General features: G+C 45.4%; 1 protein-coding gene across 6 annotated transcripts in view; it reads left to right on the forward strand.

The window, feature by feature from the left end:
* The window catches only part of CCS (copper chaperone for superoxide dismutase), a 928,930-nt gene that overhangs the window by 194,675 nt on the left and 708,295 nt on the right, over window positions 1-25,960 (forward strand). For 2 of the 6 annotated variants that reach the window (XM_069644780.1, XM_069644782.1), the window contains exon 1: window positions 21,678-21,825. The exons of 1 other annotated variant lie outside the window; for it this stretch is intronic. In XM_069644780.1, the coding sequence (XP_069500881.1) occupies window positions 21,805-21,825 (21 nt within the window). In that variant the 5' untranslated portion in view covers window positions 21,678-21,804. Of the gene's footprint in view, window positions 1-21,677; window positions 21,840-25,960 lie in introns of those variants that run through there. 3 more of the 6 variants (XM_069644777.1, XM_069644781.1, XM_069644779.1) reach the window with 2 other exon arrangements.

Genomic DNA, 25,960 nt, shown 5'->3' on the forward strand with positions numbered 1-25,960 from the left:
CAAAGCCACATCTTGCCCTGCTGACGACTGCCCCACCAGCATTCTTAAGGCGTCCTTAGAGACCCTGGTTCCATGGATTACCAAATTGGTTAACCTCTCCTTTGATGAGGGTCTGGTGCCGGACCTGTTAAAGTCAGCATGGATCACTCCTTTACTGAAAAAAGAAAACCTTGACCCAGCCAACAACGACAATTACAGGCCCATAACTAACGTGCCCTTTGTTCTCAAGACACTTGATAAACTTGCCTACTTCCAGCTACAGGCCCATGTTGAAAAATACAACATCTTGGGTACCCGTCAGTCGGGATATAAAGCTTGTCACGGAACTGAGACAGCTATGCTGGATCTCAAATCAACACTTGCTAGCATAGCTGACAAAAACCAAGCTGCTCTGCTCATGCTATTGGACCTCTCTGCAGCCTTTGACCTAGTTGATCACAGCTTACTAGTGTCAAGGCTCGGAGAGGTCGCCAATTGCTCTGCAAAAGCATCCAAATGGATTGCTTCCTTTCTGGGTCCAAGAATGGTAAGGGTCTGCGTTGGTTATAAACAATCTTCTCCAATCTCTCAGACATGCAGAGTTGCTCAGGGCTCCTGTCTGTCGCCGCTGCTTTTCAACCTTTACATCCGGCCCCTTCTCGATCTCTTGAACAAATAGGGAGTGCAATATACAAATTACGCTGATGACACTCAGGTTGCTATTCAGTTGAGTGGCTCATACAGCAGCGATTCAGAAACCATTAACCAAATATATAAAGCCATACAAGATTGGATGGCTTGCAATTCTCTTGTCCTAAACGATAAAAATACTGAACTCCTAATGGTGGCATCTAAAAACACTCGGGCAAAACTTGATCCTAACTATGCCAGTTTCTATATTGCCAACAATACCATTGTTGTTCAAAAGAAACTCAAGACCTTAGGAGTAGTCCTTGATGAAGAACTCTCCATGAAATCCCATGTTTCCAGCATTAAATCTAGTTGTGGTATTATAAACAAGAGAATTAGATATATTCAACCATTCATATTGGAGGAGAACTGTGCTCTCTTGTCCACTGGATTGATAAATTCAAGATTGGACTGTTCTAACAGCCTCTTGGCGGACACCACAGCCTCTAATATCCAATCTCTACAAGTGGCACAAAACAATGCCGTACGTAACATTTTCAATCAGTCGCGTCATACACACATTTCCACTTTCAGGAAAAAACTCCACTGGCTTCCCGTTAAACACCACATAACGCACAAGATGCTTACCACGACCCATAAATGCCTCATTCTCAGCAGTCCTATCTATCTGTCAGCCCGTATAAGCATCAAACCTAATGTGAGGAACCTTCGCTCTTCCTCTGCGGTCACTCTCAACCATCCCAAATTCAGGACAGCCAAATTTGGAGGTACTACTCTTGATGCTCAGGGTCCCCTTCTGTGGATGGAACACACTTCCAGCTGGGATGCGGCAGATCCAGAGTTATACCGCATTTAAACGTGCCGTAAAGACTCACTTCTTCAACTTGGAATAACCTCCTGACTTTCCTTTCCTTCTGCCTGTTCTGCCTGTTTGTCTTGTTCTGTTTCTGTGTGCGCCCTGAGGCCCACAGGCATGTTTGCGCGTTACAAAAATAAATAAATAAATACATTGTATTTTCTTCCAAAGGAACACAAGATATTAGACAAGATCCCAGAGGGACGCCCAATACTTAGTGGTATTGGGTGGTTAACCGAAAAAATGGCTCAATACAGAGGGTGACTAAACTTAAAGCATATATCAAGGACACGACGGATACAATCAAAATTTTAAATGAAGTGGTTTGGAAGTCATCATATTTACAGGTAACCTGGGATGCCCGCTCCCTTTATACCATCATTGAACATTCTGCAGCTATAAAAACCATAGACTATGAATTCAAAGATGACTCTGCTTCACATTACCGATACATTCAGATATTTAAGGAAATGCTATCATTAACTTTGGACAATAATATTTTTATGTTTGATAACAAATACTACAGGCAAAAGAGAGGAATTGCCATGGCACGAAATATGCCCCATCCCTGGAAAATGTTTTCATGGGACTGTACGAGGACAAACTAGTATATTCAGATGCAGCCTTTATCAAGAATGTGATACTATGGATTCGATTCATAGATGATGTCCTACTGATATGGAACGGAACAAGTGTGGAATTAAATGAATTTAAAAACAGGATGAATCAAAATAATTTGGGAATTGAATTTGTAGGTCAACATAGTGCAACTGAAATTAATTTTCTGGACCTTACAATTTTTGTGGATGACAAAAAATTGTCCACACAGACTTTCCGCAAGGAAACAGAGGTAAACTCCACCCTACAAGGGCTAAGTTGTCATCATAGTCCTGTAAAGTGGAACATCCCGACGGGAGAATTCATCAGAGCCAGAAGAAATTGTAATCGTACTGAAGATTTTGTAAAAGAATGTAACTTGCTACAGGATATTTTCCATCAGAGGGGTTATTCTAAAGCATGAATTGGAGCTGCTCAAAAGAAGGCAACAAATATGTCTTGGGAGCAAACAACATTGCCCAAATCATATCAAGGAAATAAGGCTTGAAATGAAATAAATTTCATCACAACCTACAGTCAAGACAACGCGAAATTGAGGAATACATTGAATACAAATTGGCACCTGTTAAAACTGGACCCGCATTTTACGAACTATATTGGAAACAAACCTATGATTACCTTTCGCAAAGCAAAAACAATTAAAATGACTCTGAGTCCCTCTTTATTACCAGATTCAAATTCGGAACCTCCAAGAACATGGTTGAACACAGGCACTTTTGGTTTTCGAAAATGTGGGACATGTACCATGTGCCAATATGCACATGAACCAACAACAAGGTTTGAAGATGTAAGGGGCACAAAATTGGACATAAGAGAGAACATCAATTGTCGTTCAAAATTTGCAGTTTACGCAATAATTTGTTTGTGCCAACGTATATACATTGGCAGTACTATACGAGAAGAGTACGCATTCGGGAGCATCTTTCATCAGTGGGAAGTCAAGACGCAACACTGCCTTTAGCCCAGCACTGGCAATCAACACATCAGATGGACGATAAAAGGAACCTCAAATTTATTGGGCTACAAAAAGTAACTTTGGGGAGAGGAGGAGATCTCGAGAAAAACTCAGACAGACGGAAGCAAGACTGATATGTAAATTCAGATCAATTGAGTTTGGTCTTAACCAGGACAATGAGATGATAAGCTTTCTATGATTAAACAACCAGACAACTCAAAACAATATGTATTTTTGGGTTAGAACAAGTATTTGAAGTAATGACCAATGTACTACAGATGCCTAATTAGTATGAAATGCGGAGACTACTTTGTTTGGGTAGATATCCAGTGTGTATACATATTATCTTTCTTTTTTCTATAAAAAAGAATTTGTGTGAATAATGTAAATATACAGGAATAACTAATATGGATGGAAGGGCGTGCTGGCCTCGAAGTTGGTCTATTAGCCTAAGGATCTAACTGCATTGATTGGTAATGTATTTCAGGGTCACTACTCTGGGACTCCGTTGACACTAAATCACATTAACCTGGCATAAAGGTTCATTCAAAATGGTAATGATGCATGACTAAGGGATTGGGAAGAATACAAAATTCCTCTATCAAGAACACGTGGCAGCTGATATATATATATATATATATATATATATGGTTATATTACACTATATAATATTCAAGGAATATGGCGGACCGTAACGTTCGTTCAAAATAAATTGTATAATTACGTTCAGGATTTTTATTAAGTTGAATAAGGCACTCTTATTGATAGGATTTCATGGAAAAATTAGGCTCATAGGCCCTATTTAGTAATATTTATTAAACTAAGCACCGGTGCCTTATTGCAAATTAACAGCAATAGGCCCCATTTCAAGATGGCACTCCCCTAATATGGACCAGAACATAGAGGAGGGACTAGTCAATTCACCATGGGAACAAGATAAACATACCCTACCCCGCGCGGCAGCGTTCTCATTTACAAAGCCGACGCAAGGAAGAATGCTTGAAGCAGAGCGGGTAAGACGGCAGGGGGACATTATTTCACGAACGCGTGCATTAAATTTAAAACGCAGTGAAATCAAGACACGCTTGTGTCTCCAATTGGATAAGATGGAACATTAAGATATAGCCAAATAGCATTTGGACTGGAATTTATAGACGCGATAGTGACACTGCATTGGAGAAAGTGAAAGCCAAATTCTAGAACACAGTAAAAGACGCGGAAACATTCCCCATTCGATTCTGCATTGGAGAAAGTGAAAGCCAAATTCTAGAACACAGTAAAAGACGCGGAATAATTCCCCATTCGATTCTCACTACCGTTTTTATTTTTAGGGATTATCCCGAGAACCTGGCATTCATAAAATAGGATTTTGAAACGGTAAGCCGTTATCTTATTGTTTTAATGGAATAATATTTCATCTTGAGTGTTAGGGACTTCTTGCCTAAGGCACCAATATATATATATATATATATGTGTATATATATATATATATATATATATATATATATATATACAAGCTAGTGTGTTTTGTGGTGGAAAGTGGTTTGGAATTTGATACTTTCTCTATGGTGAAATGTGGTTTAGATTGGTTACTTTTTCGGGTGAAACTGAGTTCACTCAAAAAACGCACTAAGAAGAAGAGCATAGAGATACACAATAAGTTTTGACCACACACTTAATATCACATTGGACCATGGAACACAGTGGGCAATTTGGAAAGGTCAATGAAAATGATTAATGTTTAAACAAGATATTTGATGTCAAATTGAACTAATCTATGGATACATATTTTTTGTCTGTTTTTCTCTCTTTCTTTTCTGGATGTGATAAAACGTTTATCTCTAGTCTTATATTTATCTTTTTGATTCATGCACTTTATTGGTTTTCACTAATATTTTTATGGATAATACATGTGGCATAATAACATGATCTGCAACCTTTTACTCATTTTAGACACCTTCTATTTCTCTACAAAAATCTATTTTGTTGAATCTTGTGAATCACAAATGTTTGTAGAACTAAGGATAAAAAATGCCCGGATATTTTTGTTTTGAAAAGGGCCCTTGAGAGGCTGAAACACGTGTCAACAAACAATTAAAGGGCACAATAAACGAACTGCTGTTTTGTTGAAATCTTATTCACAAAAAAATTCTCAATAACAACAAAGAAATACAAATAATCATTGAATCTTTTGGGGCGCACTCATTGTGTGGTACATTCCAAAGTTGCTTAACCCTCATTCATCACTCAATAAGGATGATTCTCGTGATGGAGACCGTCCTTTAACTGATGAACATGTAAGAGCATTAATAAAGGAAATACTGACGAATAATTTAGGTAGGACGCCTCTTACAGAAACCACAATTACTGGAAAAATCATGCTGAATGATAATAGTCACTGTGATCCCGGCAAAAGCTCTGGCCTAAATTCAAAATACGAACCTAGAGTCCAGGCGAGTGATAACATTCACCTGCCCCCTCCCCACCCCACCATACGGGCAGCCTACCAGTGTCCAACCCTAAACCAATCCCTCCCTATCCAATCAGACACAAACATCTACCCCTAACCCATTGCCCACCCAGGTGAACCATATCAGGAGGCCTCCGGCAGCTTGGTCACCAAACTTGCTATATCGGCCCCCATTATGTCTAACACCACCACCACAGCAGCCCAGCCACTAGCACAACCTCTACTAAAATGAGCCCTAATAAATGCTAGGTCCATCCTAGCGCATGCCCTAGGCGTAAACAACCTCACCACTACACAAAACCTTGACTTGTTAGCCATTTCTGGATCTTGGCTACACTCTGCATCTGGCCCAGACCTGACCCTAGCTATGTCTGAAGGATTCTCCATACTCAGAAGGGATGGGCTTGACTCCAGAGGCAGAGGTGTTGCTCTCATCTTCAAAGACTTGCTACAAATAAGAATGTCTAATACTAGCATCGAGGGCAACTATGATGCCTTATCAGTCAAATGATCTACCTCCCCCACCGACTCCGTAACTATCCATGTCATATGTCGCCCCCCTGGCCCTCTTGCCTCCTTCGAGGAGGATCTCCTCCACACCTTGGGGGATAATATTAAGCCTACCTCTCGTACTATCCTGCTAGTGTACCTTAATCTAGGCCTTAATGACCCCATGGATCACAATGCCACTTCTGTGGCAAACACACTCTGAACCCTTGGCTTCAGACAACGTGTGACAGCCCCCATACACAACAAAGGTCGCACCATGGACTGGATTGCTGACCTGAACAGCCATGTCACCATCTCCTCTAATTTCTCGTGCCCATGGTCGGACCATCATATTGTGACTTTCTCCTTCCCACCTACGTAGCAGCCCTCATCTGCCCCCCCTCCCATCAACCTGGTCACATAGCTCATGCAAGATGACAAAAGAAAATATCATGCCCCTGCTTTCGCCACTCCAACCAGAACACCTACACTCCAACGACCTAATTGTTCTTGCAAACATGTACTTCAGCACGCTGACAATAGCAGATGATACAGTAGCACCAATAGCTACTCGCAAGGCTAAACCTGTGACACATATCAATGCTTGGTTTACCCCTGACCTCAGGGAGCTGCGTTCCAAGAAACGCCTGGCTGAACCCACTGGGAAGAAATCCCAAACGGGCGTACTCAAAACACCATTCAATACTATCTCTAAACAATACAAACAGGCTATTGGCAGCTAAATCTGCAGCCTATAATATCAGGATTTCCAATGCCAAATCCAACTCTCAAGACATTTTCAAAATACTCAGGGAACTAGAAACCCTGTCTGCCCCACCACCATTTCCAAAGGTGAAACGTGGTGTACCAACGTCCAAAAAGCCATGCTAGGTAAACTAAACTCCTTGAATCTAAAAATTGCCCAAAATCAAGCAACTGTCAACAAATCTAATATTACTCACCTTCTTCCACCTGCCTCCATCAGTATCAACATCCGTGTGTTCCACTTGAGAGATGTCACTGAGCTAGGAACTTCCAACATCCTCAAAAGCCTTAAACCATCCAGTGCAAAGGTGATGTCTGCCCGGCCACCATCATCAAGGACTGCTCAGAAGCCTTAGTCCCATTTATCATTAGGTTCATAAACGCCTCCTTTGCCTCGAGCCTTGTCCTATCTAGTCTAAAAGAAACCTGGGTCCTCCCCTTGCTACAAAAACCTCTATAGATCCAGCAGAACCCAACAACTACCGTCCAATAACGACAGTCTCTTTCCGCTAGGGCTGCTTACAAACAAATAAAACACTTCTTGAAAACTAATAACATTTTAGGAATGCGCCAATCCGGTTTCCGGCCAGTGCACGGCACTGAATCAGCCTTGCTGGATTGAAAAAACTAGCTTGATGATCTTAAAGATGAGGGAAAGCTAGCCCTCCTCCTCCTCCTTGACCTATCGCCGGTCTTCCACCTGGTTAATCATCAAATACTATGTCACCCCCTTCAAGCCTCCGCTAACTTCTCCCCAGAAGTTACAACCTGGGTCACCTCCTTCCTTGAAGGTAAATCCATGAAAGTGTTTGCAGACTCGTCTAGTTCCCATGCAGCACTCATCTCCTGTGGTGTCCCTCAAGGATCGTGTGTATTCCCCCCCTTATACAATGTATTCACCAAACCTCTCTTCGACCTTTTGGATACCATATGGTATACCAACTATGCTGATGACACCCAAATTCTTCTTCCCTTGTCGGGCAACTATGATGACGACTGCACTACCCTCAATAAAACCTACCTGACAATTCAGGCTTGGATGGCTACCGACTACCTTTGCCTAAAGGACAACAAGACAGAGCTCCTAGTGGTTGGCTCCTCAGCCGTGTTAAAGAAGCTCAATAAACAGTACACCTCCTTCACTATTGATGGTCTACAGATCCCTGTCTCCAACTAAGTAAAAACTCTGGGGGCGTGGCTAAATGGCCACGGAGTAGGATGCTCCTTCGAATGCAGCTCCTGTTGATCCGGTATTGATCCTGTGAATTATGCCTGAAAAGCAGCATATGCGTCCTATAACTGAAGGCATGGATGTCTGAATGTATGCCCTGCAGCTGCCCTGAACGGCAAGTGTTTTGCACCTGTTATTCGAGCTGAAAAAGAACTTCGGGGAAGATGCTGCATGGATACTTTGTCGCAAGATGGCGGACAACAAAGGGACTGTAATTGCAACCCTGGGAAGGACGGATTGCAATTAAACAGCGTGGGAGACAAAAAGATGCCGGCTGCCGATGGACACGCGACGCTGCTCTAAAGCTGTGCTTTGTATGAAACAACATTGTGGCAGCGCTTCGGGATTGGAAGAGGCGGAGCGGTAACAGTGGCCGAGCACAGGAGAGCGGGCATCGAATGTTCGAGCGGCTCCTAGCCGCTCATAAACATTGAGCGAATGTGAGATCTGCAAAAAAAGCACGGACCGCGAGCGCCCTGCAATAAGGACGGCTGGGGCCCCAGGCGTATGAGACAGCTGACGACAGCATAAGGCGGGCATAAGCTCGATTCACAACAAGTGCGAAACGACTGAAGGAAACAGTATGGCTGGCCGACTAACAAGAGACGGGCGCCTGATGGTTGCACGACCCCGAGCCATCTATAAATATTATAATCATTGTAACACTAGATAGCGGGTGGCGGCGGGCTCCACAGAGGACACCGACCACAACTCACGAGCGGACTGCAAATAAGGGCAGCAGGGCCCCGGGCGCAAAAGTAAACAGAATTAGAGCATCAGAGGTCAGCTGCACAGGGTGAAAAGGATGCTCGAGTGATGGGGAAGTGCCTTATTGTTGCAGTGCATGGACATGGCCTGATATGCTGTCCGGTAAGGGCGTTGCTAGAACAAAAGGTCACATGAAACAAAGAGCTATATAAGCACGCGAAGCGCACCGAAAATCTGCCCTTTCACAATAAGGGCCAAGGCACGTAGGGGGCCTTGAAAATGGCTGGGATGTGTTAACAGATACAGAGCCCATAGCGAAGCACTGCAAAGCGACACAGTCACCTGTCAAACTGGCACCCTGACATCCAGAGCGAAATCGCTGAGGTGGGAGTATGTAAGTGCATGCACTGGCCTCTAAAAACATGCCATTGGAGCATGGACTACAGTAGCCAGCAAAGAGACGTGGGGGGACACAGCCCACTCGAAATACAACCTTATGTACCATTGGTTAGTGCAAACCACTGAAAAGGACACTCTAGCACTAAACTGTACTGGCGAAGACACAATAATATCATAGACCCGATACTAGATGCAAAAGAAGGATTGCAAGATGTCGGGAGAGGGGTAAAGGCCAAGACCAAACAACTTGTGCACAAGCAGTAACAAGATGGGGCCAAGAAGGGGTCAGGACGGTTGTTAGATGGCAGAACATGCCGGGGCTCAGAATTGAGTAGGCTGGATGCAGATGCTGCGGGGCAGTTCCCCCTAAGGTGAACACATAACGCTGCACACTACGGAAGCCTGAGGCACGGTGTTGGCGGCAGAGAAGGCGTGCCCATTGGCCTGCAGGAACAGGCTTAGGAGACATCGCCTACAGAAATACATGGGAGGACATAGCCCACTCGAAACACAACCCCGTAGGCCACCACACATCGTAATGCTCCGAAGGAGATGTCCCAGCGCCTAACTGAACTGGTGGAGGCACTATAACGCTGGGGGGCTGGAGCCAAACGTGCAGGAAAGTTGGCACAATGTCAGTTAAAGGATTGAGGGCCAAGAGCAAGCAACCCACAATGGAGACCTTCGCAAAGGCGCAGCGGACCCCGTCGACCCCGGTGCAGAGTGGAGCGGCCGCTTCCGTGGAAGGTACCCCGCAACGGGATAATCATCAGGTCCTAGCCGCCATAACAGAATTGAGTGCCAAATGGGGGACGGCTATGGCAGATTTAAGGACACCCTTGGAGAATAAAATAGATGCAGTGGGGATCGAAGTTACCCTGCTGCGACAGGATGTCAGAGCACTGGCGGAAAGGACGAGTGGCCTGGAGAGCACGGTCAAGACTAACACGGATGTAAGCACGCAGAATGCGAAGGAGGTCCACATATTAAAAGAACAGGTTGTTAACCTCGAAAACCGAGTGGAAGAAGCGGAAGGAAGAGCAAGACGGAACAACATCCGTGTGGTCGGCCTGCCGGAGGGAGAAGAGGGCCAGTACCCCACGGACTATGTCGAAAATATGATTTTGCAAGAGATAGGGGCAGACAAGCTCTCACAAGGGTTCATGGTTGAACGTGCACATCAGGCCCTGATGAGGAAGCCACGGGGAACGATAGAAAGAGCATCCTCCAACATCACGGCGTATCCCGACTACACTATGCTAGTGCAAAGGCAGAGGTACAGCTATGTGGCGGTCAAGAGGAGACTGCGCACGGCTGGTATCAGGTATATGCTCCTGTATCCAGCAAAGCTAAAAGTGTTGCACAAAAACAGAGCGCTCTTTTTTGACACCCCAGAGGAAGTGGCGAAATGGCTGGACTCGCAGGGCAGCCCAGAACAGAATGAGGAGCAGGATCTGCAGAAACACGATGAGTGATGAGAAGGTATCGAGACCACGGGGGGATGAGTGGGAGGGGAGCCCTTACACGAGACTTTTGAACATTAGAACTACATGGTATAGCCTATGGACTCTATACCCCTGTTGGACTGGAATATAGCTGGAATATAGCTAATTAAATGTGTAAATGAACTGGGTAGCACTAGGCGTAGGAAATTCAGAATAAACAGGAGCATCAGGATGGAGGCAACCTACCCCCAAGAACTAGTAGTAAGGTGGCCATTAGGGTGGCTTTACCCTGCTGAGCTGCGAGTACAGGCTTTGCCAGAAAGGGCTAGATGCCGGGGTGCCTGAGATCCAGTCATGGAGCTCGGCAACAGTTGGCGAGGGTGTTGTTGGGGAAAGGTGGGGAGGGGGGTGGGGGGAGGAGGGAGAGTTTGTTGTGTTTATAGTTAGGGGAAGTTTAAGTTGGGGTACAAGCCTACATAGAGCCGGAATCCATAGGTAAGGGAGGGAGAGGGACTTTGACATGCCATGGGGAGCTTAAAATATTCACTTGGAATGTCAGGGGACTTAATAGTTACCTGATGAGAAACAAGGTCATGCTGTATCTACGAAGACAGAAGATAGATATTGCCTTATTGCAAGAGACGCACCTAACGCGAGATAAGATGGAGATGTTTGGGAGGAAACGGAAGGGAACCGTAGTAGGCTCACCATATTCGGCTTACGCTAGGGGGTGTGATCACCTGGGTCGCATCACACGTCCCGTTTCAGCTGTTACAGACGCTGGTGGAGATGGACGGGAGGATAGTGATAATGAGGGGACTGGTAGAGAACAGGGAAATTAGTGTTGTCAATATGTATGCCCCGATCCAGAACACAGCGGCCTACTTTAAAACCTTGTGTAACAAGCTTAGCATGTGTGTGGGGAGTGCAGTGATTTGGGGAGGGGATTTTAACTGTATATTAAACCCTAAGGTAGACATATCAGATGGAAAGCGCTACAGACGCTGCTGCATGACTTTGGGCTGGAAGATGCATGGAGGGTGCGTCATCCTCATGAGAGGCAATACTTGCATTACTCCGCCCCATAGCAATTGCACACAAGGCTAGATCATGTCTTTGTCACTCCGGACATACTGACGGAGATCACGCAGGTTGAATATAAAGCGAGAGTCCTTTCCGACCACTCGCCCCTGCTCCTTGGATGGCAGTGCTGCCCCCCAAGAGCAAGAATTCCGACGTGACGCCTCAGGGCAGAGGCGCTTAGAGACCCCCTTTTTAGGGAGGACATGAGGGAAGAGATTGTTAGCTACTTTGAGACGAATACGGGCAGTGTGGAGTCGGCGGGTACATTGTGGGAGGCCTTTAAGGTTGTGATGAGTGAGGTGGCCATCGCGAAGTCTAAGGGGTTGCAGGGTGGGATCCTGGCGGACCTGCAGAGCACCGAGGGAGAACTGGAAAGGGCACTGAAGGGAAGGGACAGTACCGGACAAAACGCTGATCTGATACTAGAGCTGCAGCAAAAGTGTGCGGGGCTCTGGGAGAGATTGTGTAACCTTAACTATAAAAAATACATATAGAGACAGCATGCGGGAGGAGATAAACCGGGACGGATCTTGGCATGGTTATATAAGAGCGAAACCCCTAGACCCTTGATCAGATCAATAACGAGGGAAGACGGAGGGGTGGTGGATACCCAGGAGGAGGTTAATCAGGAATTTGTAAACTATTACGGGCAGCTGTATGGGGATGACGGAGAGGATAATCTGGTAATGATAGCAGAAACATTAGAGGACATTGGACTGCCGCAGATTAGTGCTGAGGAAAGGGAAGAGTTGGATGCACCGATCACCTTGGAGGAATTAGGAGAGGTGGTGAGACAGTTGCCAACTAGTAAGACCCCGGGGCAGATGGTCTTCCAACTGAATTTTATAAAATCTTTAAGGATGAGGTTCTCCCCCTGCTGCTAGATATGCTGAATGAGGCGTATGAGCTAGGCAGATTGCCAGAGTCACTCAGAGAAGCGATTATAATACGGCTTCCTAAACCTAACAAACCTGGGCATAGCTGCAGTTCTTATAGACCCCTGTTGATGTTGAATCAAGACCATAAAATTCTAATTGCCGTTCTGGCAAACAGGTTGCGTAGGGTGATAGGCAAATAGATACATCCGGATCAGACGGGTTATGTCCCCAATAGGAATATATTTAACAATCTCAGAAGACTCCATAGAGTCATTGAATATGGTAATGAAAGCGAGGACGAATTGGCGATTGTCTCGCTGGATGCAATGAAGGCCTTCGACTCTGTCAGATGGCCATTGAGTTGGCATCCCTGGCTGGCTATGGGATGGGTCCGGGATATTTGCAGTGGGCTAAAATGTTATATAGCGAACCGCTGGCCAGAGTAAAAACGGGGTCGGTGATATCAGAGAGATGGAAGCTTCAAGAGGAACCAGACAGGGCTGCCCATGGTCCCCCATGCTTTATATACTGGCCTTGGAACCCCTAGCGATCTATTTAAGGCAACAATATGACACGATAGGCATCCCTGCAGGAGGTGAACAACATCTGATATCCCTATACGCAGATGACATATTACTGTACTTGCGACATCCAGAGGAAAACCTCCAATATATTTTGGAGGTGATGGGAAGGTATGCGGACATGTCTGGTATAGCGGTGAACCCTCAGAAGTCTAGCATGTTCCCATTGGGGGTGTACAAGGGGATTCCCCCAGAGCAATTACCAGTGTTGCAAGTGCCATGGGCGGCCAGCACATTCCGCTACCTTGGCATAGACATATACCACACGGTTGAAGAAGAGCACAAGTGTAACACAGAGGGTAGCCATCAAGAAAATTGAAAACTGCATGCGGTTCTGGGTAAGGCTGACTTTGGCAATGATGGGACGTGGTGCGATGCTAAAGATGGTGGTTTTTCCCAGGCTCCTGCATTATTTTGGGAATATTCCATATTTTATACCAAAGAAGTTCTTCAACAGACTGGACAGCATGTGCAGGGACTTCCTGTGGCACGGCACACGGAATAGATTAGCCCTCTGGAAGCTGCAGAATTTTCATGAGAAGGGGGGTATAAAATAGCCAAATTATGAAGTTTATTATGTTGCAAGTCAGCTGCAATATGTGGCTAAATGGCTCTCGGAAGAGGTAACCAGTGAAACCAGGTTGTTCGGGCGGGACTGCGGCCCGTTTTATCTGAAGGAGGTTATGTGGTTGCCCCCAGCAGTAATGGGAGGGCGCCCTGAGATGATGGTACTGGGGTGGAAGATGTGGCGCAGGGCTTGTCAATTGATGGAGAACCCATACCCATACCCGTGCTCCCCACAGGTGCCACTGGTTGCGCTGGCAGGCAGGGAAGAGCAGTTAAGGAAGCTGATTAGGAACCACTGGGAGCCGGTGGGGATAGTTACGATGGAGGATATTTGGCAGGATCGGATCATAACAGACTTTGAGGAGCTTGGGGTGGGAACTGGGCACACAGTGGCCAATATATCACGTATCATAGATTGGTGCGGAAGATCAAGAGAATGTGGCCTGAACTGGTAATGGAAGGAGAACCAGACGCTATTATAGATGTAATATATGATATAGCGGAGGGGGGCCATGAGACATCTAGGATATATGAGATGTTACCGACTAAAGTGGGAAAGGAGGTGACGCAGCTGAGACTGGATTGGGAAAACGAGGTGGGAGCCCCGATGGAAGATGGGATGTGGGAACGTGCGCAAGGGTATCACAAGAAGGTGTCGAGGAATGCTAGACTCAAACAGATTCAACTGTATGTTACGCATAGGGCGTACCTGACACCCCAAAGGATAGCCAAGTTCAAAAATGCAGGACTACAGGCATGCCCTAAATGTAGTGAGGAGAATGCGGGTATGGTGCATATGTTTTGGTCATGCCCGATTATTGAGAGCTTCTGGGGAGTGGTTGAACATATAAGTTCGCGGAGAAGGGTATCAAGATTGTGGTAGATACAGTATGGTCTGTTGGGGGGCTTCCCCAGGCCACGTAAATTTGGGCACGTAAGCAAACTGAAAGATCTGGCATATGCGCTTGCGAAACGGAGAATAGCTATGGGATGGAAGACATGTCACAAACCACGTTTGGAAGTATGGTGGAAAGACCTACAAAAGTGGGCGGAAGCGGAAACCATGGTATGGCAAGAGGCTAGTAGCATTGGGGGAGAGGAGGAGGCTGAGACCTTGATGGCCTGGAAACAGCTGATAGCGGAACTATTTGGGTCAGTGCAAGACCTACCAGAACCCTCGGAACTAAATACTCCAATACAAGATGCAGAATAGAACATTAGTAGAAATAGGCTCGTAACGGGGGGTGGTATACGGGAAGCAGCGCACGCGTTTGAAGAAATGTATAATTGAAACGTTATTGTATATGCTGCAAGTTTGGTTTGTGTTGGCTGTTTAAGTGAACTACATAGCCTCCTTGGCCACCTACACAACCAAATTGATCAATGCTGCCAGACAATTCCTCACGCCAGCTGGTTGCCTTACGTTTGCTCTAGCAATAATGGGATCAAGGCTCGACTACTGCAATGCCCTCTATGCTGGCACCTCGAATCAGAATATCAGTAAGTTGCAGGTGATCCAAAACAATGCTGTACTCTCTGCCCTCAACATTCCCAAACAAGAGCATATCTCTAATGCAAGAAGGGAGGCCTACTGGCTTCCCATCCAAGAAAGGATAATCTTCAAAACTCTTTCCATCACCCACAGATGGCTGTCCCTTTCAGCACCAGTCTATGTAGCACAAGGATTTGCCAGAGTCAACTCCACCAGACCTGTAAGGTCCGCCCATTCACACTGCCTTCCCCAACCCAAATTGAAGCTGGCTAGAGGAGGAGGCTCGAGTTTCCCCACGGTGGCAATAAATCACTGGAATTCTCTCCCGCCTGCCCTAAGAGCGGAGGACTCATATTGGGCCTTCCAAAAAACATTGAAAACTTAGTTTGCCTAACACTGATGCCCAGGAGAACATTATTAGCCACATTTATGTATAATTGTATATAAATGTACATAATGTATTTCCCCTGCCTCCACAATCTGTGTAACTGGTCATGCAACAGCGTCTTAATGCTCCTGGGCTTAGGCGCTTTACAAATGAAAAAATAAATAAATAAGGGGTTAGATAAATGCCTATCTTTCCCTATCCTAACGAGGATGTCCCTGCCTAGCAAACTAAAACTAAAGAAAAATTACCTAGTGTCCAAGAAGTCTCTGACCCTCACACTAATACATACAACAAAATCAAAAAAGGAATGTTTGGCTGTCTTTAATTCCACAAAACAGAATGAAAGTTCAAAGTTATAGATTTTAGCAATTACTCCTTGTGACCAGGGTAGAACTCTCTTCCATTTGATTAATAAAACAATATTGACAGTTCTGTTTCAGCAACGTTCGGTTCAATACAAAAATGACCTTTGCCTTCTGCTGCGTCCTTCCATTTGATAAAGTAAATGGCTCTTTCATAAATCTTTGCTAAAAAATCAAACACTTGTTATCCTTCGCAGTATCCTTCTTGCTAAGGCAAAATGTCTCTCACAAACCACAAGTTCATAAACAAAGGCAGTTGTTTTCCTTAGGATTCAAAGCAAGTATTAACACATCACAATTATTCTTCCAATGGAATATTTTCACCAGGATAGCAGAGCAACTACCTTTGGAGATGTAACAATTTGTAAAAATGAAAATAAAGTCAACAAGTTCTTTACACCTTTTTGCCACAACATCACTTCTTCAAAATAGCTTCTTCATTCCTGGTATACTCGCCTGCCAGGACTAAATACTAATGGTCCCTTTCCTGGTCCACTCTCCTGGCAGGATGGAAAAAAACACCTACAACTACAATTAACTTCAGCGGCAATGTTTGTTCCAGAGTTCTCCCCACCAATATCCCTTGTGAGGAGGGTTGAACAAAAGCTGCCTCTCTTTATAATCTCTTGGTTCGTGGTAATGTGGGTTACAGGTTCCCCCAAGCTGGTGTCCCAAAAGAAGGAGTATTGTGCAGAGGTTGCCTCTGCACTCCTTTTTGATAGCCCCTTGGCTGTTGACAATGCGGGTTACAGGTCTCCCCCAATTGGGGACTCATAAAAGGGGATTTGTGCAGTTTTTGTCTCTGCTACTTCTTCACAGCCTCTTGGCAATGGGGGTTACAGGTATTCTCCAATTGGTGTCCCATAAAAGGAAGGTTGCACCCTTTTTGTCTCTCTGCTACTTCTTTGTTACAGCCTCTTGGCTGTTGGCATTGCAGGTTCCACATTTCCCCAAGTTGGTATCCCAAAGAAGAGGAAATGCACCCTGGTTGCCTTTCTGCTACTTCTTTACAGACTCTTGGCAGTGGGTAATGCGGGTTACAGTTTTCCCAGGTTGGTATCCCATACAAGAGGGGCTGCACCCATTCCGACTCGTTATTTTAATTGGTCGGTATTCAAAATTGTCATCTACTGGCAAGAGTCCTGCTTGGAGCACCCCGGGGTCACCTCTTGTTGTAGGCCAACTCACCAGTCTTCTCTGGCATCTCTGTTATCCTCTCGGCCGCTGCAGAGGATCTTCTGCGGTCTGCCTCCTTTGGTGACAGCTCCCGCGGAACATCAGCGGGCTGGACTTCAGTTCTGCTCTGGAGCTCACACAGCTCTGTAAGGCTTCTGTGTCCTCCCACGCTCTATGGCAGCTCACGCCGGGTTGGGAGCACGCCTCCCAGCAGGCGGGGCTTCTTCTTCAACCACCGCCAAAACGTTGCTTCCTGCTGCGCACACTCTGCACTGCGGCCCGCCTCTTTTCTTCATGCCAGCTTCAGCTGCTGTTCTGCACCCTCTGGCAATCTTGGCGCTTTGGATTGCCTCTGATGCTACTTCCACATCTCCCTTCAGCTGCAACTCATTGAGGGATTTAAATGTCCCACTCAAGTGCCTTGCTTGATAACAACTAGACTGCAGATTTGGTTCAATCCTATTTCTGATCCTCATTAACTCCTAGTCCTTCTTCCTCATCCCAGTACCACAGGCATTATGGGCCTAGAAGTCTGAAGTGGTATTAATCCTTTGACATTTTCTTCGTTGTGAGTGTTTTGGGAGCTGATAGTTGTTAGAGTCAGGGAAAGTTATAGAAAAGGTTTGTAACTTAACATTGGTGTGAGGACCTCTACCCAAAGCGGAATCATGATAATTCGGGGATGTCATAAGTACTTCATGAACTCCTAATGTACATATTTTACTCTGATCAGATTACTTCTCATAGTATATTCTTTGGGTAGTTTCATGGGAGGGATTTGTACAATCACAGCACGCCATTAAGTATTTGGTAATTATATGGTTTTCATCCTCATAAGAGGATGAATACAACGTCTCTCCCAAGGGAGTCATCACTTCCCCCTGACAGTCATTTCCTCCCATGTGATCCTCCCTCATGATACCACACCCAGGGTTAGGATCAGGTAAGGTCTGCCATTTCCTGGCCACATGAGATGACACTTTAGGCTGGGGTTCCGTGATGACTAAGCAGGATTCATCACAACACCACTCAGTGATTTACAGGGATTTGAAGACACCAGTTACACCATCCATTAGATCCTCATCTCCTACCCAAGATAGATCATGTCTCTTGTGTGGAGAATGTGGGCATCTGACGAAGCATTGTCCTGAAAATAGGATACATTTCCTAACCCTACCCTGTTTAAAAGAATACAACCCAGATGGGGGAGTTAAGGCATCAAGGGTCGAATCATACTATGATAGCATCATCTATGCCCAGTCCAGTGAGGTAATAGCTCATTGGGAAGAAACGCCAGGAAAATCACTAACTAAGGAGAAGAAAAATAAAGTAAATCCCCAGAGAAGGGCAAGAACACCTGTCTGTTCATGAGCCCAAGCAACATCTATAGAGTACCAACCACTATTCAACGGGAAAAGATCTGGGCAGATCTAGACAGCGAAAGCAAGGATTGTGCCATCAATCCCCAATTTCTCCCCAAAGATTGGAAGAAAGCCTTCCAGAAGGAAGTGCATTGTGTACACAGCGATACCGAGGCTTACCCTGGGACCAGAATACCTGTGACCATTCTAGGAAAAGAAGTGTGGATTGGGATGGCCATAATACATAACTTACTGGCTCAGTTAGTCCTGGGAAGGGAATTGCCCTAGTTTAATCAATATGTCTCACATGCAGCCCAAACCGGAGTGAGGATAAAAACACCAATGGTTACTATAACAATCTCGACCCAATCATTTACTATAAAGAAAAAAGAAATCTTGTCATTAGCATTAGACCATGAAGCTACTGTCAGTAGGGGATGGGTATGTGGCGAATCTGCTGATATCGCCACGGGCCCCCTAAGGGGTGCCCCTCCTCAGGCGGCCAGTGAGGTGCAGCCACAGTCTAAATGTTCCCCTGGGGGTGGTAAAACAGGGAGCGATCACATACAGAGAGGAGACTCATTGGCAGGAACCTGGCTATACCCCTTTCACTCAGGCTACGACACTTACTTTGTGAATCTCCCATCCTGTATTGCATATTGAGACATAGAACCCATCAACCTACTTAATACTGACTACAAGGCGTTTTCCTATTCTTCTTATGGAAAGACTGAGACGAGGAAGAACATGGCAGAAATGCAGAGCAATGAACTAGAGACGCGCTCTAGTGGTTGGGAAACTCTGATAGGTGCCGGGACATTTGAAAGCCTGGCACCACAAAGAAGATGGATATTGAGGAGACGCAGACACAATTTGCCAGACGCGGGTTGGGAAATGAAACAGGTGACAGCCAGAGAAGGAAGCAGACCGGTGGCTGTCAGCAGCATTGCGAGAAGCCTGGGAGAAGGTACGCTGCCCGAGAATCTGCAGCTGGAGACGCTGAGAGAAAGAGACCACGGTGAAGCGAGTGCTGAAAAGCAGACAGGACACCAACAGCAAGACGAAGCTCCCGGGCGAGGCAAGCAAAGGCAGCAGAGAACGCCGAAGCAGCCGCAGAGACCGATGAGCCCAGGCAAGGGGAGTGAGACACCGGGGCACTTGCAGCGTACACTACACAGCACAGGGGCAATACAAAAGCGGACCCGAGCAAGGAAATGGGAATGCTGAAAGTATTGCGAAGGGAGACCAGTGAAGAGGGGTTGAAGACCGTATGGTTAAATTAGCAAAACGGAGTTGTGATAAAGAAGCCCTGGCAAGCAAGTATACAAGGCAATGTGCAGCGAGTCTGGGGCCTGCACCCAAAAGTGTTTGTTGTGAAAGCCCTGGTAGGAGAGTACACCAGGCAATGTGATTGCGAATCTGGGACCTGCACCCAAAGTGAACACTGTAGATGCCCTGGCAGGAGAGTATGCCATTCATGGGAGAAGTGTAAAAGCACAAGGGAAGACTCGTACCCCTTTGGTGCAGTTGTACAAGGAAGCCCTGGCAGGAGAGTGTACCAGGCATGAGAGAAAGGTGAAAGTACATAGTGAAAGCCTGGTAGGAGAGCACACCAGGCAATGTGAACATACTGTAAGAAGAACAGTTCTGAAAGGCTGGCAGGAAAAACACACCATGCAATGTGAATGCACTGTACGAATTAGGAAGAGAAAGAGTGACCTCTTAAGATTGTGGAAACTCTAGGGGAAGGGAACCATACCCACTGGACAAGAAACTTGAGTAAGTTGTGTAAACAAGGAGCAACAGAAAAGAGAGTCTGTGAAATCCTGGGGAAGGGAACCATACCCCTGGATTGGAGATCTGCATACTTTTCAGTAAAATAATTGTGTTTGTGAACTATCCAGAAGATGAGAAAGTTGGAAACAGTGGAGAAGAAACCCCGGGGAAAGGGACACATCACTCTTACATCATTTTGTTTTGAAAAGTACAAAATACCTAAGGAACTCAGGCGGAGGGAAATATTACCTGAGTTTTGGAAGAAGTGTGAAGTCTCGGAGGAACAGAGGAACGTAGGGGAAGGGGAACACCTTGTGAGAATTGTAAATCGTAAAGTACTTAAGAAACTCAGGAGACGGGAAGCACCTCTTCAGTATTATTGTACAAAGTATAATACACCAGAAGAAGTCAGTGGATGGGAAACACCTTCTGAGTATATTAAATAGTAAATCATCGTGCGAAATATCATGGGGAGCCCCCTCCTGAGGATTGTGGAACTTTGATTGTTTCTTTTTGCACCCCTTTTTGGAACTTTGTATTGGAACTGTGGGAAGAAACACCTTTAAGCAGTTAAAAGACTGTGGGCCTCATTACGAATTTGGTGGTTTTTCTGAGTTAAATCCTCTGAGATACCACCAAACGGAATTGGTGGAGTTGCCACTTGGTAATTCCACTGGTGGTAATTCTGCCAAATCCTGTAATTTGGCGGTGCGGAAAAAACAGAGGTAACTTAATTACCTCCACTTTTTTCCCACACAGACATACTCGTAATGAGGCCCTAATCTCTTTTCACATTTGTATAGGTTTCAAATGTGGCGATTTGTCTAATCTGGACTTCCACCTCCCTACACCCTACTGCGATCACCTTTCACATAATTTTTCCCTCAAGTGTCACTGGTTGCAACAGCGCCCAATGCCCCTGGGCGCTTTACAAATGAATGTACAAAATTAAAAAAATTAAAAAGTAATGGTGGTTAGGATTTCGGATACAGGACAGCGAACAATTTGGTTTTTGGACATTTCTGATGACATCCTTTAGTTTTCTTGAGGAAGGAAAACCCTCATAGTGATAGGGTCAGATAAGTCTTTCTCCAAGATCGTTTTACTTTAATACAAGTTTATAGCAATCAGCATAATGCCCTTGTGTCCCAGTCTCACTCCTGATTTATTACACCACACAGATATTAATGATATGCTTACTCCCAGTTGGCAAGCATACATGTGTCGAGTGCAATATGTAGAAAGCACTGTGCAAACCAGTCTTTTCTTGCGAACAAGAAAGATAAAAGTGTAACAACATATATTTTTATATTTTAAAAAGTTTACTTTTTCGTCAAACAGATGTACTATATATCAGAAAGAAGTAAAGTATTGAGCCGCTTACACCGAACGTACCCTTAAAACGGCCTGTCTTTGCTATAAACCTACACAGCGTGCGCACCCGGTTAGGGAGGAGTCCGAGGCTAGTGAGAGCCTTTGACAGACCGTGTGACATCAACACGCAAAACTATTGTCACGTGGTATTAGTACACAGCAATTCCTGATACCTGTTCGCGAGCAGTGAGGGGAGAGCTATGGAGAAGCCAAAGACCAAAGTAAGGAAGCACGGGTGCGTTGTACGATTCGAATAAGTCTAGGCAACAGAATCGCCCGAGGAAGGGACGGGAGCCCCGGCGAGATGGGGGCAGTGAACAAGAGGGAGTTCAGGGCTAACCAGGCGTCTAGGTTTCAGAAGCGGTATGCGCAGACTCGCCCCTCATGTTTTAAGGAGATCGCTAAACTGGTGCCCAATTTTCGGCAGAGCAGTGCTTTAAATGGGAGAAAAACTCAAAGGGGCGGCGCTGGAAATGGGGCGTGGCAAAATTGTGCTTGGCGCGGCCTAACGGAGGGGCTAGTTGGCTGCCTGCCCCAAACAATATATCGTGAGGCGTGATGATGATAGCAAACGTGTATTTTGTGTCAGCATTGCCTCAGATGGTCTTGTCTGCACACTATAAATAATAAATATCCGACTGGTTCACAATTGCTATCTTTAAATTCCTTTCTCACTTAGTATATAACCAGTTAACGCACCTTCATTCTGTAAATAAATGACCCTGGTCCAATGTGCTTAACAGCGTTTCTTAAGTGCTCATTTAAGGTTTTACCCCCTCTGCAGTCTGCTTGTACCTTGATCATCTGTATTTATTAATCCCATGGCTCCATTGTGTTATCGAGGAGTTTGCCACAGTATGAAGCCGCTAAGTACGGCACATATCCCTAGGGTTGCACCAGTCTTTTTAAACTAAAGAATGTGTCACTTTAAAGGAGCTTTTTCATGCCAAAAACAAGATAGACTGCCTTTAAAAGGTGTGCAATTATCACTGACATGTCTGTTAAGATGTAGCCTGTTTATACCTCATATGTTTATTTATATTAATGTTGCACTCATTTGTTTCTTATCCTGCTTCTCTGTGATTGTGATGTCATAACATTCCAGGTTGGAGTGTTATCATATGTGTGGTGTTCTGCAGAAGTCAGTTGAGCTTTGCCTTTCAAGGTGGGGCCTGCTGCCGCGTACTTCTTAGCTTTAATAAATAATACTTTTCCTTCTTCATGCCTGGTACGCTCTGATTTAACATTGGGGACAAGGATAACTACTACGGGCCCTGCGTGCGCGTCCGAACATTCATTTCCAACTGATCTGTGTCAGCGTCGAGCTCGCCCGGCCTTTTCCTTCACAGTGGCAGCAGGCGGATCGCGGAAGGTGGCGGAAGGCATCGGACGAGGGATCTTCACACAAGGCAAGTCAGCGGGCTGCGCCTTGTCGTGGAAAAAAAAAAGGGGACGGCAAGAAACTGTGTGGCTCCGCGCGCCCCGCCCTAAGCGTACAGCGCTTTCACTGCCCCGCGCACGCACGTAACTCTTAACTCTTTCATGCCCCTTTTGCATACTGAGGCTGGTTGTCTGGGCGCATGTGACATTACGCGCTACGGCTCGTCTGTATAAACCAGGCCTCCATTGTGACGTCGGTTGCCCGGCAACCAGTTTTCCTGCCTTGGAAGTGCAAAAGAACGTGGAGTCTAGCGGGACAAAGGATACATTGTTGCAACAATTGTGAACAGTAGACAATCCACATTAAGTCCTGCAGGACTGCTGTTTCTCAGTCTATTTCTTTCTCATGCAATCTCTGCCTGTGTTCCACATTATTCATTGATTTTTCTTCCTGAAGCCTCACATCTACCATGACTGCTTCGATTCCTTTGGGGTGGGGCCAAGCCTGATTTGCATATGGTCTTTCCCTTCTGTAATGGCTTGGCAGGCGAAGAACGGTGGTCTGGAGGGTTGCCCAGAGCATTGCCAGTGGTTAAGATTAATTCTAAACCTTCCAGCCATCACCTCTTTGTTTTTGCTATGCTTCGATTCCTCCACCTCAATCATTTTTAAACTAACGTGGTCGTCCTTCTCTTAGATGGGATAAGTGGTAGGACACATTTGAAAATTACCTGATAGCGATGGGGGGAGACAGATTTTCCCCTGCCTGGAAAAAGGCTCTCTTGATTCACAATTTGGGAGTTGAAGGACGCAGAATCTTTGATGGTTTGACTGGTGATCAAGCACCTGAGGCTGGTGACGTAGATGTGTATGCTTTGACCATCAAAAAATTGCAAGATCATTTCGAACCGCGCAAGAATGTTAGCTTTGAAAGACATAAATTCTTTCAGAGGATGCAAGAACAAAATGAGTTTGTTGAATCATACATTGTCTGCTTGAGGTCTTTGAGCTATACGTGCGAGTTTGAACAGCTGACGGACTCACTGATCAGAGATCAGTTACTTAGATGCACTAATAATCCTAGAATCCAAGAAAAACTTCTTGCGCGTGATATGAGGTTGGATGAAGCAATTGATCTAGCAAGAAGCATTGAGCAGACATCTCAATATGTTAAGGAGCTCAAAGTAGACAAACAAATTACCCCAGCCATGTCAGTCTGTGCCATCGACCAAAAGAAGAGGGGAAACTTTTCATCGGTAAGAAAAGGGAATTGGAGTTTGAGGGGCTCATGTCCCAGGTGTGGAAGTTTCAGACATGGCGCAAACTTTCCGTCCTGTTACGCCAGATTCGCTGAATGTTTTAAATGCAAGGGAAAAGGTCACTTTGCCAACGTTTGTAGAGCAACTTCAGTGAACCTTGTAGAACCCAGAATGGAAGTGAAGTCCACTCATGAAGAAGAAGTTAGGAGGAATTATAACTTCCAAGAAGTATCAAACACTCAAGAACCAAACGCAAAGTTTATATTTGAAATATTGGCTATACATGGTGATGAGAAAGGACCGACGGATACTTTCCGCGTGGATGGATGCAATATTGTAATGAAAGTTGACACATGTTCCCCTTGGACCAAGATACTCTGGTGAATGTTTTGAAGAAGGATGAAGCCATAATCGGACCTACTGATGTCAAAGCTTGTGGGTATGCAGAATCCGCCATCGATATCATGGGTGAATTCCCAGCAAAAATATTCTACAAAGGAAGGGACTGTCAGGCCAATATACTTGTTGCCAAGAGAGGATCTTCTCTATTAGGATGGGAAGAGCAAAGAGCTTTGGGAGTGAGAGTCCAGGCGAGTGCACCAAATCCTGTATCTATTGCAGAGGTAGAAGATGTCTGGACAAAGAATTTTCCTGAAGTATTCTCTGAGAAACTAGGAAGGCTGAGAAACTTTGAACATCACATAAGACTTAAACAAAGTGCACAACCCGTCGTACATAGGGTAAGGCAAGTTCCATTAAAAATGAGAAGTCAACTCTGTGATGAACTGAATGACTTGGTTACTAAAGGGGTGATTGAACCTGTAGCTGCAACAGAATGGCTATCACCCATTGTGCTTGTGGCTAAATCCAATGGAAATTTGAGGTTGTGTGTCGATTTACATAGTCTAAATCAGAACATCATCGTTGAAAGACATCCCCTTCCCAATATCTCTGAGACTCTCTCCACTTTGGGTGAGCCAAAGTTATTTTCCATCATTGATTTATCAGCGGCTTACCATCAAGTCCCACTATCGGAAAATTCGCAGCACCTCACCGCATTTATTACTCCTGAAGGTGTGTTCAAGTATAAGAGAATGCCATTTGGTTTAGCTTCTGCTGCGTCCGTTTTTCAAAAGGTAATGGAGGAAGTGCTTAGAGGTTTAAAAAAAGTCACGGTGTTCCAAGATGACATTCTGGTGTTTGCTGAAACTGAATTGGAGCATGATAACACTCTTATGGCTGTTCTAACCAGACTCGGAGAGGCTGGCCTGACTGTGCAGAGGAGCAAATGTAAGATTGCTGTAAGGGAAGTAGACTACTTAGGCCACAAGATTTCGAGGGACGGTATTTCTCCCAAGAAGTCACTCGTGGACAGCATCACCAATGCTCCCCAGCCTCAAGACAAGGATCAGTTACGGTCATTTATGGGGCTGGCGGAGTATTACCACAAGTGCGTTAGTAATTTTGCCACCATCTCCACTCCTCCGAGAGAATTGTTGAAGAAGAAGAATGTGAAGTTGACTGGTCAAGTGAGTGTGAGGTGGCTTTTGGAAAGATCAAGGAAAATATTGTTCAAGCACCCTCACTTGGAGGGTTTGTAGCTGGGAGGAAGGCAATTTTGGCGGTTGATGCAAGCAATCAAGGTCTGGGGGCAGCATTATCTCAATATGACTCTGCCAAAGTGGAACACATCATTGCGTTTGCATTCAGACCACTG

This window comes from Ambystoma mexicanum, chromosome 2p (genome assembly GCF_040938575.1).
Source record: "Ambystoma mexicanum isolate Mex_15411 chromosome 2p, UKY_AmexF1_1, whole genome shotgun sequence".
Taxonomy (NCBI): Eukaryota; Metazoa; Chordata; class Amphibia; order Caudata; family Ambystomatidae; genus Ambystoma; species Ambystoma mexicanum.